This window comes from Accipiter gentilis, chromosome 24 (assembly GCF_929443795.1).
Source record: "Accipiter gentilis chromosome 24, bAccGen1.1, whole genome shotgun sequence".
Classification (NCBI taxonomy): domain Eukaryota; kingdom Metazoa; phylum Chordata; class Aves; order Accipitriformes; family Accipitridae; genus Astur; species Astur gentilis.
The window spans coordinates 4139866-4155901 of record NC_064903.1 but is presented as its reverse complement, the minus strand read 5'-3'; the positions used below and the strand labels follow the sequence as shown (position 1 = coordinate 4155901).

General features: G+C 41.7%; 1 protein-coding gene across 1 annotated transcript in view; it reads left to right on the top strand.

Moving 5' to 3' along the window:
- ALG13 (ALG13 UDP-N-acetylglucosaminyltransferase subunit) overlaps positions 1-15581 on the top strand; it is a 32165-nt gene extending 16584 nt beyond the window's left edge. Inside the window, exons 18-30 of the mRNA XM_049828138.1 lie at positions 361-598; positions 763-876; positions 1089-1245; positions 2343-2543; positions 3266-3398; positions 4433-4468; positions 4602-4657; positions 5285-5347; positions 5705-5876; positions 7179-7301; positions 12413-12453; positions 13289-13472; positions 14631-15581. Coding sequence (XP_049684095.1) covers positions 361-598; positions 763-876; positions 1089-1245; positions 2343-2543; positions 3266-3398; positions 4433-4468; positions 4602-4657; positions 5285-5347; positions 5705-5876; positions 7179-7301; positions 12413-12453; positions 13289-13472; positions 14631-14896 — 1784 coding nt within the window. The 3' untranslated portion in view covers positions 14897-15581. The remainder of the gene's footprint in view (positions 1-360; positions 599-762; positions 877-1088; positions 1246-2342; positions 2544-3265; positions 3399-4432; positions 4469-4601; positions 4658-5284; positions 5348-5704; positions 5877-7178; positions 7302-12412; positions 12454-13288; positions 13473-14630) is intronic.
- Positions 15582-16036: the final 455 nt, after the last annotated feature.

Here is a 16036-nt window from a genome sequence, read left to right as displayed (position 1 = left end):
TGCCCAGGCAATTAAATATGGATTGTATTTGTTTAATTTGGAGAAGTTTTTTTAATAAATAAATGCAGCCTTCATAAAGAGGTTTTAACACTGAGAGTGCTGGTTTGATTAGCTGAAGTTGGGAAGGTATTCACATGTGAGATGCTTGTATTCTGCTCATAATTTGGAATGCCTGCTTGAGCCTTCAAAATAAGGGTATGAAGTTTGTGTACTTAAAATGCACTTTTTCTGGGCTAGGCCATTGGCTCTTTCTCTTCCGTCCAAATACTGATTCTTCTCAAATGATAACGAGAACATAGTTCTGGAGTCAGCTGTTGAAGGTGTAAATCATATCTTTTCTGTCCTCAATTGAAACTGCAGAAATGGATATGAAAACACGGAAGAGAATCCTTAAGAAAGTTCGTGGAAAGGAAGTCTTTATGACTGTGGCTTATAGCAGGGGTCAGCCAGTTCTTCCACCCCGGCTACAGCACAGTGGTCCTTCGGGGCGCTCTCCTCCAGTTCACTGCTCACAGGGTGGTGGAAACATGGCACCTTATGAACCCTATCATCCTCAGAACCCTCCTCAGAGACATAACCGTGGATTTGGGATGGCAAGGTATGAAGCCTTGAAAACCTGTGTGACATCACCACTTGTTTTCTGTTCATTCTTGCTGCAGACTAGTTAGGAGAGAGTTTGTGCTATTTAATAGGTAAAACTACAAATGAGTTCCACCTGAGAGGCACTTCCTGGTAATTGCACCTTTTACCCTTTAAACTTAGGGGATCTGCCCGATTTATAAACAGGCACAACATGGTTGGCCCTCAAATAGCATTCTGCCCCAGTCCAGGAAAGAGATGCTATCAGAGCTATGACAGTTTCTCCTGCAGGTCCTGGTAAGTGAATATAAACCTCTTTACAAAACATTGCTCTAAAAGAGTTGGGGTGGGTGGTGGCGTGTGGAGGGCTGAATTGGCTGTTAATGGCACAATATGAGACAACGGGTTTATTATGTCTCTCCAAAAAGAACAGAGTTAAAACTGAGCAATGAACTCAAGGTGAAGCTCCAGATACTGGTGATTCTTAATCTCTTTTCTTGTTTTTAAAGCTCATACAGCCGTAGCCGCCGTCAGATGCAGTGTGTGAATAAGGAATGTCAGTATGGGTTTGTACCAGGGAATGGAGAGGAGCCTCAAGGATCAGAAGAAACTATAACTTTCTATGAAATTGAGGGAGAGCATGACACTGCTTTTCCTACTTTACCAGTAAGTTATGAACAATGAGTATGTTAAAACCTCTTAAGGAGGGGGGGAAGCTGTACAAATGTGTAGCACTACTTTACCTAAATATACAGCAGCTTTTTTTTTGTTTGTTTGGAATAAGCTTTAGCAGTGAATGTGGTTTTTGAGAAGGGAAGGCTGAAATCAGTCTAGATCCTGTAAAACCTGCTTAAAACCTCAAGTTTTCTAAATGTTCCCCTTCTTTCCTCCCCTCACCGGCAGCACTTGTTTTCTCTTTAGTATATTTTCATAAAAGTAGAGTCATGTTTCTCCTTTCTATAGCTGTTTGAAAACAAAACAAAACATCCCTTCCTACTGTGGATGTCTGTCTAGCTCTAAATATTGTGGGAGAAAGTTTTTCACTTGTTTGCCGCGCTGTAATTTATCATTCGTGTAACTAGGTTCAGAAACTGTATAGTGATAGCCTGGATTGTTCCTATGAATTTATAGTTGTGATGTTTTGGGCTAGCTTGTTGTTCCTGAAACAGTTTCTTCTGCTACAGAAACAGGAGTAAATTCCAAATCCAGACTTCTTTAAACAGTGTTTCTGTCAGGTTGTAGATGAAGTGGCACAGTGTATTCTTAAACTTTAAAATAAATCTTCTATTTGTAGTTCAAGTCTACTACAAAGCTGGATATGCGACAAAAAAATCAATTGATATTTAGGTATCTGAATAGGAAAGCTGATCTTTTTTAAAAAAACCAAAAACCTGGTAGATTTGAATTCCTTTTTACTGTGTTGAAGCAGTAGACTTAACAAGTGTTAGGCTTGTATTTAAATGAGAGCGAGGGAATCTGCTCAGGGCTGTTTCAGCAGCAGCCATTTTTAAATTCATCCTCATGTGCTAGATCTGTAATCTTTGCTCCAGTTTTCCTCCAAGAGTGTCAAGGAATAAGGGACAGGTTATCCTACAATTCTTTTTTCTGACATGAAATCAATATAGCTTACTAGCTTTTCCTCCCCATTGCTAGACTATATACCTGCAGCTCCTAATGAATAGTTTTTCATGTTCTTTCAGTGACTTTGTTATTGTCAATGCCAAAGCCTTTTCTCTGTCTCTTCCTTGTCTTGTTTAGTAAAGGAATATAACATTTCCTGGGGAAAGATGCATCTCGCAGAAAACTCTGCCATCCTACTAGAGGCCTGGTGGGAGAATCTTCTGACTTACCACCTCTGCTTCAACCTTGGAAATCTTACAAGCCTCTCTGAGCACTTTATCGATCTCATAGTCACCATGTCTTCTGAGGAGAATTTTGAGTGTCACCTTAGCCATCACAAAAGAGTGAATCAACTTCTTTTACTTGAGCATCTCAATCCTATATTCCTGCTTCAGAGAACTCTGTATTTTAAATTGTGGTGCAGCTAAGGACTGACTTCAAAGCAAAGACAAAGGGCATGTGAAGTGTTAAAGGAGTCCTGTGAGAAACCTTGATGGCTGCTGCTCTCTGACAGAGTCAGGCTTGCATGTGTGGGTCAGGTTAGTGCAGACAGTGGTGTCTATGCCAGCAGCCACCCATGGGTTTCACTAGTTGTGACCTAAAGATAATCCTTTTCCATGATAATTAGAGTATTTGGATGAACTGATCTTGATCTGTTGGTGTGGTGGGAATGCTCCAGGATGAGGAATGCAGGAGTATATGTTGGGGGTAGCAGTCTTGGCTGTTGTCTGGGGTCTGCTCCCTCCTTTTCAGCTGGCTTTGAGCTGGAGATAAAGCTGGCTAAGTTCTGGGAGGGAGCAACTTGACTGTATGGCATAGGACAGTGGTAGGTCTTCAAAAATGAATTACCTTAACTATGCTAGGCGGAACAAAAGGTAAAGAAATGTGTCAGCAACTGTTGTGCTGCAATCAAGGTGCATAGGAACAGATACACAAATGGTAATTGTAGTAAGCTTTGGTTGCAGCAAGCTTGGTCTGCTAGCCTGCTTCTACTCCGTGTGTGTGTGTAGAGCATGGAAAGGCTTTAAACTATTTCTAATTGCACACTTCTGACTTTGCTTTTTAGAGCCAGAGTAGCCCTGCTCCCATTGTCCATGGTCCAGCAGGATTTTGGGTAGCAAGGAGAGGCCCAAACTCTGTTCCACCTAACAAGCAGAGCCTGAATTCCTCTGAGGAGGAAGAAGAAACAAGTGAAAATGGTGAGTTCTTAAAGGATTAGTGGGTAAAGAGACGGGTTTAGAAGATTTTCAGTGTGCTTTTGATTGTCAAAGCAGGTTCCTTGTATCTTCTAAATATCTGTTTATTGTGAGCTTTGAACATGCCTGTGAGCACATTATTTTTCTTGGCTGTCTGATAGAAATGTGTCCCTTCAGTTTAAGCTTGCTACGCTATCACCCTTGTGATTGTGTAGGTCTGTAGCAAGCTGTCCTGGTTTCAGCTGAGATAGTTAACTGTCTTCCTATTAGCTGGTACAGTGCTATGTTTTGAGTTCAGTATGCGAAGAACCTTGATAACACTGGTGTTTGCAGTTGTTGCTCAGTAGTGTTTAGACTATAGTCAAGGACTTTTCAGCTTCTCATGCCTAGCCAGCGAGAAAACTGGAGGGGCACAAGAAGTTGGCACAGGACACAGCCAGGGCACCTGACCCAAACTGGCCAACAGGGTATTCCATACCATCGGATGTCACATCCAGTATAGGAACTGGGAAGTGGGGACAGGGAATCACTGCTTGGGGACTAGCTGGGTGTTGGTCAGTGGGTGGTGAGCTATTGCCCTGCACATCACTTGTACATTCCAATCCTTTTATTACTACTGTTGTCATTTTATTAGTGTTATCATTATCATTATTAGTTTCTTCTTTTCTGTTCTATTAAACCGTTCTTATCTCAACCCAGGAGTTTTACTTCTTTTCCTGATTTTGTCCCCCATCCCACTGGATGGGGGGGAATGAGTGAGCAGCTGTGTGGTGCTTAGTTGCTGGCTGGGGTTAAACCATGACACAAGCCAAGTTGCTGATTAAAAATGCATGGTGTAAATTTGGTAGTGGCAGCCTTGACGCTTGGTGGAATAATGAAATGAGCATATTTTGAGTGTTTCTCTGCCTTTTCTGCACAAAACAAGATGATACTGAAAGCAGCTTATTGATGGATGCACTGAAATGTAATTGTGGTAACTTCAGCTTTAAGCTTTTCCCCCTGCCCCAAATCAAAGCTTCTTGTTCTCTCCCTTGTAGGGAAATTTCATGAAGAATATATCTATGCACCTCCAGGTAAGTAAAACTTTAGTCTTTAGTGATAGAACACTTGGTGAATGTAATGCTGTCATTATGACATTTTTGTAAGTTTCTGAAAGATGAGATGTAATGCTACTCTTTTTCAAATAATTTTGCCTATGTCCTCCAGATCCCGGCTGTGAAACTGCAACAGTATTTAGTTCAGCAGAACCTACAGCAAACTTGGTAAGCTTCAGTCACTGTCTGTTCAGATTAGGAATCCTTGAAGTGTGTGGCATTCTTCATGGAAACTGTCCTTGGATGCAGGCTTAACACAGTAGGTCAGAGACTTCTTTTGGAAGAAAGGAATGATGGTTTCATTTATATATTCACCCCCCTTTCCTCCTTAAATGGTGAGGTTTTTGTCTGAGTCTGCAAGTACAGTCTGAATTGTACTAGATACATAAATGATTTTCCACCTTCCCTTCTGCAAAGAGAAAGCATGTACTTGAGTGCTGTTTACTTTTCTTCTTTTTCTGCTCAAGACAGCGCTTGCTTTTATCATGCTACCCTTCAAGTCCTATTCCAGTTAGTGTCATTCCTCCACTGTGGGACTGGAGAGATCTTGCCTCTGATTTTATTTTTTTTTTTTTAACTTGAAACTAAATCTGTAGTCACCTACTGGTCTACAGTGGAGCTGAAAGCCAGCCCTGTGCATGTCAGAATAAAACTGCTTTTACTTGAGTTACAAAAGGTCCTCTGTGTGTGTATAGTCAATAAATAAATTTAAAAAATGTAGGGGTGTGGTGTGTGTATGCCTTGTGACTTCTTTGCTTCTTAAATGGACCATGCTTTGCTTTGGAATCCCTCTAGGAAGAAGGGCCGGTCTCTGTGTCACCTCGAGATGGAGTGGCTTCCTACAGCTGTCCCCAGAAGGTAGTATCTAGTATTTTATTGTGGTAGCCCCTTGGAGAGGTGACCACTCTGCTTGGTCAGTGCCAGTTTGTGGGGTCCCTCTACCTGCCTCTTACACCATCTTATAGCAAAGAATACAATTCCCTATAAATATAAGCAAAACAGAAGGGTAAGAAGGTGCCTTGCAGGTGGCTGCAACTCTAAACTGGTATTTTCAAGCCAATTTTTAGGTAACTGGGATAGTTAGTTACCTTTACAGCTAGGACGTCCAAAATGCATTTATGTGAAGTGAGAATTTTTGAACTTTGTGATATTTCCATAGTCTTTGTTAAAGCCAGTTGTAGAGGCGGCCTGCTGAATACTCTGACTCTTTTTCAGGTGATGGTGAACTCTACAGCTATCTCAACCTCAGCAGGTGTTTATGCTGCTCCAGCTACAGGCTTCTCCTCAAACCCTGCTGCCTCCAGTCCAGCCAATGTCACAACAGCAGTTTCCCCACAAACAGCAGTTCAGCCAGTCATAGTATCTCCCCTTTCTATAGGGAGGCCAGGTAGAGTGTACATACTATGGCTGTCAACTTAGATGTCTTACATTTTCGGTTACATCTTTCCCTCCACCGCTCCCCCCCCCCCCCCCCCCCCACCTTTCCTCCCCCACCTATCCAAGACAAATGTTAAAAGGCTTTGGAAAAAAAAAAATCACTTTGTCTGAAAATGACTTAATAGTAGTTGCAACTTCACTGCTGACTTCTTGCTTTCATGTTTTGGAGGGGACAGTTGCCCCTGAATTTGCATGGGAATTGGAGGTCTCTGCTTTGGGTTCCCCCCTTGCCACCTTTAGCCATCAATGCCAACTGTTTTGCTAGGAAGTTCTTTTTCAGAAGACAAAAGTTCATGGCAGCTCCCTTTTCCCCGTTTCCTACAGTTAACTTTCCTCTTGAGTTGAGATATTGGTCCTGAGGCTTTACTATCCTTTCCAAAAGTGTCACTGGCTGGGATAGTTCAGGATCCACACAAATGTCCAATTCAATTTTGTGCCCCTTAGCACCCGTGCTTAATTACTTCTATGCAAGGAGATCAAATTTGTGGTTTGTCACATGGTGTACTTGTCACCTGAAATGCTGTATCTATGTTGTTCTTGTGAAATGTCTGTTAAGAAAAAATGATTTTTCCCTTCTTAGAAAGAGGACTCTTTATGTCTTCTGTAACTCTTCATTTAGCATCCAAAAAACCCTCCACCTTCAATTCTGCTCAACTCCGTCTCCCTTTTTCTTCTCTGTTTTTCTCCTTGGCTTGTTTCTTCCTGCTTTGCATGAGAGTTTAGTCAGTACAGTTTCTAAGCTGTTTGCTTGCTGATGCCATTACAAATAACCTACTGGTGTGTTAGAGGTGTGGACCACTTAATGAACATTTAACAGTAGTCTGTCCAAAATATTTGTGGCCTGACATGTCTTGAACCTTCCCCTGTTTTTGTGGGCTTATTCTCATGCTTCTGATGACTTAAAGTGATTAATCTGTTCCCTGTTTTTCCAAGACAGACAGTTATGTAAGGAAAGTCTGGCCTGCCTTCTAGTATGGAGAAATTATTGAAAAAGACATTTATTCTTAACTGGACTATGAAGCTTGCAGATAGCCATACAGTTAAGGCTTGTGAGACTGGAAACTTTCCATCTAGTTTTAAAATTTCTTCTGGACTTCTTTTGAAGTGATTACTAAAGAGAACTGTGTTAAAGCTTGCATTTAGGGGCACTGAGATGACAAAGAAGTACATGGTTAATTGTGTGACTTGGTATCTTGCTCATTTGACATGCCATTGCAAATTTGACTTGACTTTTGTTTCCTTCTAATTGTAGCAGTTTCTTCGATGCCATTCCCAGTTTATTCAGCTCCTCTTCCTCCAGTCAGTGAGGTGGGAGAGGCTGGTGCCATTCTCCCACCTTACTCTTGTGATCCCAGTGGCAGTGATCTACCTCGAGGTAATGACGGTATTTTATGCTTTTACTACTGCTGCTCTTCAGCACACTTCTGACTTGTGTTCTCCGTGGAAACTTAACAGAATACCTCTAGTGAGAAGAAATGGCTCTTTGCAGCTTGCAGGGAATGAGAAATAATATTATGGATGCTTATGCAAAAAATGTTTTAATTCCCAGTTCTGAATAGCAAGTTCATATCAGGCTCAAATATGTGATGGCTGCAGCTTTAGACAGCATCCTAAAGAAAGGAATACCAAGGGAGAGGGTGCTTAGCCTATATCATACTGGTTCTTGGTGGAGTAATTATTTTTCTGGTAACTGATTTAAAAAAAAAAAAAAAAAAAAAAAAAAAAAAAACAACAAACCCAACTGTGTATTTATACAGTTGTGCTGTTGCACAGTTTAGTGGGATATTGTGGTGTTCCTGTAGGGCTCCAAGATCTCATTCTGTGTCGTCAAAAAGCAGGGACACAGTGTCTTGTTCCTTGGGTGCCTAGCCTTTTTTGTATATGGGCATCAATTATGACAGTGTTCGTGGTATGTTTCAGCTATTAAGCAACGAGTGTGCAAAGACCAACATAGTACCAGCCAGCAAAGCAGCTCAGAAACAGCTTTCAGCTTTGTCAGCTGAATGTGGACTTCATTTTGAAAGTGGTAATCATCAGTCAACTTGCTCTTACAACTTAAGAATATCAGCATACCATGCAAGGTTGCATCAGACAGCCAAGCTTGTAGGCAGTGCAACAGGCATATATTTGATTTTTTTTTTTTTGTTGTTATTAATTTATCCCCTCATTCTGCCATGTTTATGGCTAAGGCATAAACAGAGCCTGTAATTCACAGAGCTTTTTTTTTTTAATAACCCAAAGATCAAGCTGTCTGCTGTCCTTATTGCAAGTTAAGTGCCTCTCAGCTACAGGAATAACAGTACTGCTTGCTATTATGCTACGTGACTTGTTTTTCTCTAGGTGGGGAATGCTGTGAGGCCCAAGTGTGCCACCATTGCATTGCTGCACACATCTCGAGAGGCAGATAAAACTGTTGTGTGCCACAGTGTCTTGTCTTAGCTGATAAGGATTGTCGGTTGTGTGTTGGTTGTGTCCCTCCTCTGGCAGGGAGCATTAGGGGAAGCTATTTTTGTCAGTAGTGTGGTCAAGCTAGAGGTAAGCTGTAGCCTACTGTGAAGAGCAGCAGTGCAAAACTGGCTGTTGACATTTTTGCTGTTGAAGTAGTAGGTATATCTCTGCACATTGGTTGAAATACATGAACTTTTAAAATATCCCCTCCACATACACTGGGTATGTTGAAAGTCTGTGCATCATAGCTGGCTTATTCTAACAGCCATCTACAGATACAGGAGATGACATGGTTATATCAGACTTAACTACTTTTAGTTCAAGTTCCTGAATCTCCCACGTTCTCTGTTGGTGTGGAGTAGTTTTTCATTCACAGGTGAGTGGGGGAATGAACTGGCTGCATACATGTAGGGTCTGTGAAATCCAAGTGTTCCTTTTTACACTCTTTTGAAAAGTGTAGTTCTGCTATAACTGCCTGACTTGCTTTCCTCCCCACCTCCCACCCCCCCCACCACCCCCAAAAAAAACCCCACATCCCTGTAACTGACTGCATTTTAGGTATATGACAGTTGTAGCTTTTATTGCATCAGACTGTAAAGCTTTTGGCTTTTATTCTGAAATCTATTACTTGAAGGTGGAGCATAAAAGTGTTTTAGTAATGCAAAATGTTTTCATGCTTCATTTGACGTATTGCTATCTAAAGTAGCTCTGTTGTCCCGGTGTGGGGCTTTCCTCAATGTACTAATCCTAGAGGGCTAATTTTGGGTAAGATAGAGCTGCTCTTGGTATCTACAGTTCAGGTAGCTACATCTGGTAGGTTGCAGAAGAACTTTGGGCTGAAATGGTATGGAGTCTTTTAGCTGCATTTACCATGTAACATGCTTGTCTTGTCAGAAGTTGATCTGGAGAAAGGCAGGTTCCAAAACACTATGGCATGGCTGCTCAAAGGTGTGCTGCTTTCACAGGTACTGCTAATGTGGTCTGTAGTAACTCTGCTCTCTTGCAGGTGCTCTCAATTCCTGGTTTTGTTAATCTTGAATATTCTGTTTACACTTCCCTGCTGCATTAGTATCACTCTAGATGATACTATGCACACATCAGTGTTAATGGTTTTCAGCTTTAGTTGAATGCCCTTAACTGAGGCTCTCAGCACTTAGAAGGGTTGGGTGTTAAGTGTACTGACAAGAATCTGGAGTGGATGTGGATTAATAACCTCTTCAGACCCTGCCTGTAGCTCGTCAGCTGAGTCACTCCACATAATACTGGCCATATTCTTCTTGGCATAGACTCTAGAAATTTTGTTAAGGATTTTCAGGTTGGTAGTTAATAAGGAATTGCATGTAGCATTTATGTTGACACACTGCTTGCTGTAGTATAATCTCTATGGCCTTTAATTTAAGAAATCCAGAAGCTTTGGAGTAGTGTGGGATAAAGTATGTGTGTATACTTGTCCTAGAGTTCTGTGCACTTAGCTGGAGATGGCATGGTATAGGTGGGGGGTGTGACTTGTCAACAGACAAGTCCTGGATTTGGGAGGAAACCCTGCCCTGTGCCTTAGTGTTACTTGGTACATCTGCATTTGTTCCAGTTTTCAGTCTCTTGAGATCTTTTTTTAATGGATCTTAGGGCTTGTGAAACGTGTTTATTAACTTGGTGACCTTAGGTGTCCTACCCTTGCCTGCTCCCTTGTACTTGAAGGAGCTGTTGATAAAAGACTGCTTGATATTACTGTGTTCCAGAGGCTGCAGTGTAGTGCTCAGGGTTGACCAGAGCTTCCCATCAGCACAGTAAAAATTCTATCATGATTTTTGTCCTGATGCATTGTGAGATGAGATTTTTTTATCAGTAGTCAACATGGTCTTTATGTTTTCATGTTGGGGTAGTTCACTTTTTTTGGCTTAGCTATTGCTTCATAAGGTAGTCATGTTTTAGCGAAGATTGACTTGATTTCTAGACATCTAAAAGAGGAATATAAACAAAAACTGGTCTCCTACTGTACTGGCTTCTGTTCCAGCATTCCACAGACGTCAGTATTTCCAGTATCAGTTTGTCACTTCAGTCTCCCAGCTCTCCTTTGTACTGTTATCATTGCTGCTATGAAGCAGCTGTTTCATTCAGCTCTTATGCTTGTTTTGCATAGATTTGCATAAACAATTGAAGAATGAGATCAGATTTAAAAAAAAAAAAACCCAAACACAACAACTTGTTCCAAACATGGATGCAGTTTCAGCTAGATACTAAGAAGTTGGCATTTGTGTTATTAGCCTTTGGGTTATTTTTAATATTTTACTGACTGGTCAGTGTCACAGCCAATCACCAGCACTTTCAGGAGGAAGCTTACAGCTGTTAGATGTAAGGAAGGATCTGTGTGCACTTCCTAAAATAGCTGCGTGGATTGTTGCCCTGATCAAATGTGCTGCTGAACAGTAGAAGAGTTGAGAACTGGCAGCAGCCACAGAGGAACAAATCCTTGTGCATTTCAAGACTGGCTATTTGCATTTCTGTTGCTGTGCCTATCTGAAGCAAAATATGATGCGTAGAAGAGCAGAGCTGGGAAAGCGTGCATGCACAGTAGATGGGTGGACAGGGGAGCAATGTGGAGCCAAGGCCCTGGTCTAGAGGGAAGTGGGTAGGTGGTAAGAAGATGGTATATATGGTAACTCTGAAGGTGTTGCTAAGTCGAAGCCCTTAGTGGCTTGTTCCTTTTGAGTTGTCTCCCTGCTTTCCCTTTCAGTTCCCAGCAGTACTAAAGCAAAGTCTGTGCGTGTGCATGCATGTGCAAACCTACAGCTGTGGAATAGGTGACTTGGTCTTCCTGAGCCTTTAAAACAAATCTGTATTTGAATCTGAGAAATCAACAATGTCTCTTGTGCACAGTTCCAGAACTGTGTCACAGGGTTAAAACGTGCTCTCTTTTTTTGTTTTCAATGGTCAACTTTAAAGGTTTAAAACTGCTTCACCATTTTTGGACAGTTGGAAATGCATTTCCAAGTTCAAAACCCTGTTGTTCTTGGAGAGTGGTTTCAAGGTTCGTCCATACATCTGGGATTGCCTCTCAGCATGTTGTGTATTTGCCTGGGGGCAAATTATTCAGTACATGGAAGACAGAAGTAAAAGACTGCTTGCAAGAAAGCAGGGAACTGAGTACCCTTGTGAGGAAGGGGAAGGAGGGAATATATTCCTTATTCCTCCCCCTCCTCCATTTTCTGACTTGATAGGACAATTGAGGGGACCCCAGAACTAGGTCAGAAGGTTTTAGGATTGCTGCATATGACATGTCTCTGTGGTCATTGTTCAACAAAGCTCTGAAGATGGAGATAGTGGCAGAGCCAGACTTCACACTGGGCAGAAACCGTGTGAAGCTGGAGCCTCCATGGAGTTGGCCTGTTGCCTCGCATGCCAGCCCCGTATGGGTACTTGCAATATGTATGCAGAGTGTGTATCTAATGCATAGACATTGGGGGTGGATTGTCACTCGTGTACGAGAAGGCTGCTCCTGCCTGTCTGTGCGCTCCCAAACCCTTTCTCATTTCTGTAGTGAGGAAGGGAGGGAGTGCTTTTAGTAGTCAACTTGATTTAGGGGCTCATAATCAAATTCTTATTTGATAAAACAATTTTTCCTCTAAAAATGCAGCCTTAATAGGAAGCCAGAATTGCTTAAGTCCTCGTTGCTTTGACAGGGGAGACTTGTAACAACGCTGACAATTATCACTTGAGTAATCAAGATGAATAAACGTTAAATTAAAGCTAATGTAATCATTGAAGTTTGATAGTAAGTTGGTCAGACAAATGCTCTACTATTGCACAAATAGCTAACTGGATTAACTGAAAAAGATAAAGTAGGTTTAACAACTATTTATATTCAAGATGTATTCTTTACCCTTGAAACTTTAAAGAAAAAGTAGTGCTAAAATTCATTCATTCACTTATTCACTGAGTAAGAGCAACTTAAAATAAAATGCTCTTAATGTGTGTAAATTTCTTTTGCTTCTTGGTTTATGCTCTTCTGCTCTTTAATGCCATATCCTTTCCTTTCAGATACAAAGGTCTTGCGGTATTATTTTAATCTGGGATTGCAAGTAAGTGCTTTTCAAATGAGTATAGAAAATTGCCTCTGAAAACTGTTTTTCTTGACAAATGTACTGATGTATTTAAGACTTCCAAGCATGCTAAATGTACATCCTGTGCACTTGACTATTAATACATATAGGCTTGCTTGGTGGAGATTAACAGCTTGAGAAGTGAAGTTCTAACTCCAAATGTGAAGCACATTAGTATGTGTGTTTAGTTGTTTTACTTTGGGTTGTGGTGGTGGAATTTTTGTTTTGTGGAGAATGGTGGATAAATACTGTTTTTTCCCCTCAAGATAAGGGAGAAACCTGAGCCATTCTTAAGAAAAGGTGTGTACCTAGACAAGACATCAAAGACCATTTAGAGATGTGTGGTTTGTGTGGTTTGAGTATTCTAGGACTCGTACAACAGTGTTCAGACTGGCTATTTCTCCATGTTCTGTGACCTCTTGCTCTGCTGAAGAGTTGCCTGCACCAGCAGTCAAATGTGGTGTCAGTGCTGCTCAGGGCGGTAAAAGAAGTAATGTCAGCTTCTTCAACTGAAGAAATAAGAAAAATCTCTTTGAATATGACAAAGTTGATAGGTGGGAATCTTTCTCTGTAAAGATTTCTGACACAACAGCAATGTGGAACTGAGGTGGCTATTGCTGCAGGTATTGCAGTGTGTTTTCTGGTAGGCGGTATTGTGTTGTTCTGGTATGTGTAGTATCTTAAGGGGCTAGGAAGGAAAAAAATGCACTTCTTGGGAGCTTTAGATCTGAAACTAGCAGTGATTTGGAGGAGGGATGGAGAGTATGTGGTTGTATGCATGACCTTGTGGTGTTTTTTTTTCCTTTTCTCCAAGTATTATCATCAGAGCTATTGGCCTTCCATGGTGTATGTACAGCCAGCACTGCCGCCGTCGCCTGTGGAAGTTTATCCAGCATATGCTGAGCCAACTCCTGTCCTAGATCAGTCAGTACCTCAGGTCTACACTGATGCTGGGCGAACTGAAGTCCACCATGTTCCCTTGGAAGCACCTGCAAATGGTTAGTATTTGAGTGTTATACCACAGACACAACTAATAAGAAGTGAAGGAACAGGTTTTCAGAGCATGACTGCTCCATAGGAGCTGCTTGCCTGCAGCTTTGCTGTCCTGTAGGAAGTGTGAGGTTGGGAGGACATAGAGTATGCCTTGTAAGGGGTTATCACGAGTTTCTCTGCCATCTGTGGTACTACTTGAAGTATGTCGGGAGTCACTGGTGTAGCCACCAATGTGTAAAGGGCTTTCTAAAGCCATAAAAGGGAAGAAGTAGTCCTTTCTAGATCTGTACTAGGTATGCTACCTTTAACTGGGGGGAACTTTGTCTAAAACTGTGAAGGAATCTCTTTGCTTACTGATAAGCAAATAGTGATGGTATCAAAACAGAATGCCTGTATTTAAAGGAGGCAGTTGAGTTTTGGCAAGCACTGAGCACTGGTACTTCAACTCCAGGGCAATTTTTAAAAGGAAGATGTTGCAAGCCTTGGTTTTAGGCTCAGCATGCTGAGCTGTTACCTCTTGAGTAGCCATTATTGCTAGCTGTGAATCTTACTGTGCATAAGATTTACAGCAAGACTTGGTTTCACCTGGTGGCTTTGTAGCAAGCTTGTAGATCTGCTTGGCAGGAAGCAAGACGATTGTATTAAATGAGGAAAGAGATGTCAAAAAGGTCAGATGCCTAGCTCATTAAAATCTATGGAACATGGCAAACTGTTGGAAAGGACTGCATCATAACAGAACTGTTGCTCAGAGGCATACAGGCTTATTGCTCTGCTAATGCTTCCACCTGTTCAGCTAGGGTGGTTCTTTTGCATAGATTAGTGTCATATAGTCAGAGATCAAACAGGGAAAGAATATATTTGCTCTCTATCTGAGTTCATCTTGAAAGCTGATGCTCCAAAGCAGAAGGCAGCTAAGCAATTCTTGGAAAAGAGTTTAGTGAGATGAGCAAGTTTGTCCTCTAGTCATAACTTGGAACCCAAAATGATTTTGACCCCTCCATTAGAAGGGACGTATATGGGCATAAAATTGTCATCTAAATGGCTTTTCCCTTTTGGCCACCACAATAATGCTGTGTTCATGGTAATGCAAGTCTGCATAAAAAAAGGCCATAGATATGGTAAAATATGGTGTGTGTGTGTGTATTTTGTTCTGTTCTTTTAAGGTAACTTTCAAAATGCAGAGCCTCCACCCCTGTCCTACGGGCCAGTATATTACCCAGTCGTGTCGGACCCCTTCAGCCAGCAATCTCTTCCTGGGTTTGATTCTTTAGTACCTGCCTATCGCTATATTAGTGCCTGGCATCCAGTAAATGCACCATATGGAAATTCTCCACAAATTGCTAATGCTGTAAGTTCTGGACCGCTGCACCAGGTCAGCTATATTGCCTCACCTAACCCTGCACCTCATGATGTGCCTCAAGGAATGTAAATCTGGGAGCTATAAGCTCACTTCTTGCCCTTGGTTTCTCTTGTATCTTGTTTGTCAACTCTGTGTTAATACTGTTTTGTAAACGCTACCCTGTCTTGGTGGGCTGGTTCAGTTGATTAAACTGCATATCAAATTTCATGTTTCTCTTTAGGTTTATGCTAGTGATTGTTGACTTGACAAGATGTTGTTTTAGTCAATTACGTAGGAAAGCATAGGAGAAGAGTATACATACACAAACTAGTGCAGGGAACACAAAGCTTGGTTTTGACTACATAAAATATGTGTAAAAACCATATGCTATCACTAAAGGAATGTTGCATCATGTACCTCTGTGAGGGGTTGCACTGGAACACTGAGACACCTGGTTCTTGTTTAAGCACTGAAATAAGCTGCCATTACAACTACAGGTAGAATTTGGGCACAGGGTTGTTAGAGGATGAAAGTGTTTGAAATAGGTTGGCTTTCTCAGATTTTGCAAAACAAAGCTTCTTTGCCACTAGCGGTTACATATTTGTAATAGCTGTATTTCTTCTGTCTAATTTCATTCTGCGTAGGTTTTGTGACTCTTGAAAGTGTAAGACTACTGTTTTGATCTGTTGTATATTGCTATATGTTTGTAAGATTTGTTTTGTGAAAGCTGTTGCACAAGTGGTGGTAGTTTTGGTGTTTCATTTGCACTGACAGCACAAAATAAAAGCATTGCACACATGAAAACGAGTGGTCATTTATCACTGGCAGGTTACGTTTCTGATGGTTGGACATCTGACAGCCTGGGCCAAGGAAATGTCGTTGTCTTGTGTGGGGTAAGGCTTCTTCAGCCTTCTATGAGAAAGTAGCAAAAGCTTTCAGCGTGAGAAGGAGGCGCAGTGGAAAACTCTAGCTGTGTTTTTGTTGGTAAGTTTAGGAAGAAAACATTTAGTCTGTGCATGTGAACTGCGGTTCTTTCAAATGACTGCAGAGGCTCTGTCCTTGATAGAAACGTGCTCTGTACATGCAAAATCCAGAAGGAGCAGGTGCAAGCTGGGCTCTGCCTGCAGTCCTGGGGGCATCATGGTGGCATAGCCCTGTCCTGGGCTAACAGAGAAGGGCACCAGTGTGGGTTATGCCGGCTCAGTGCTGGAGGCCCTGAAAGGAGCAAAG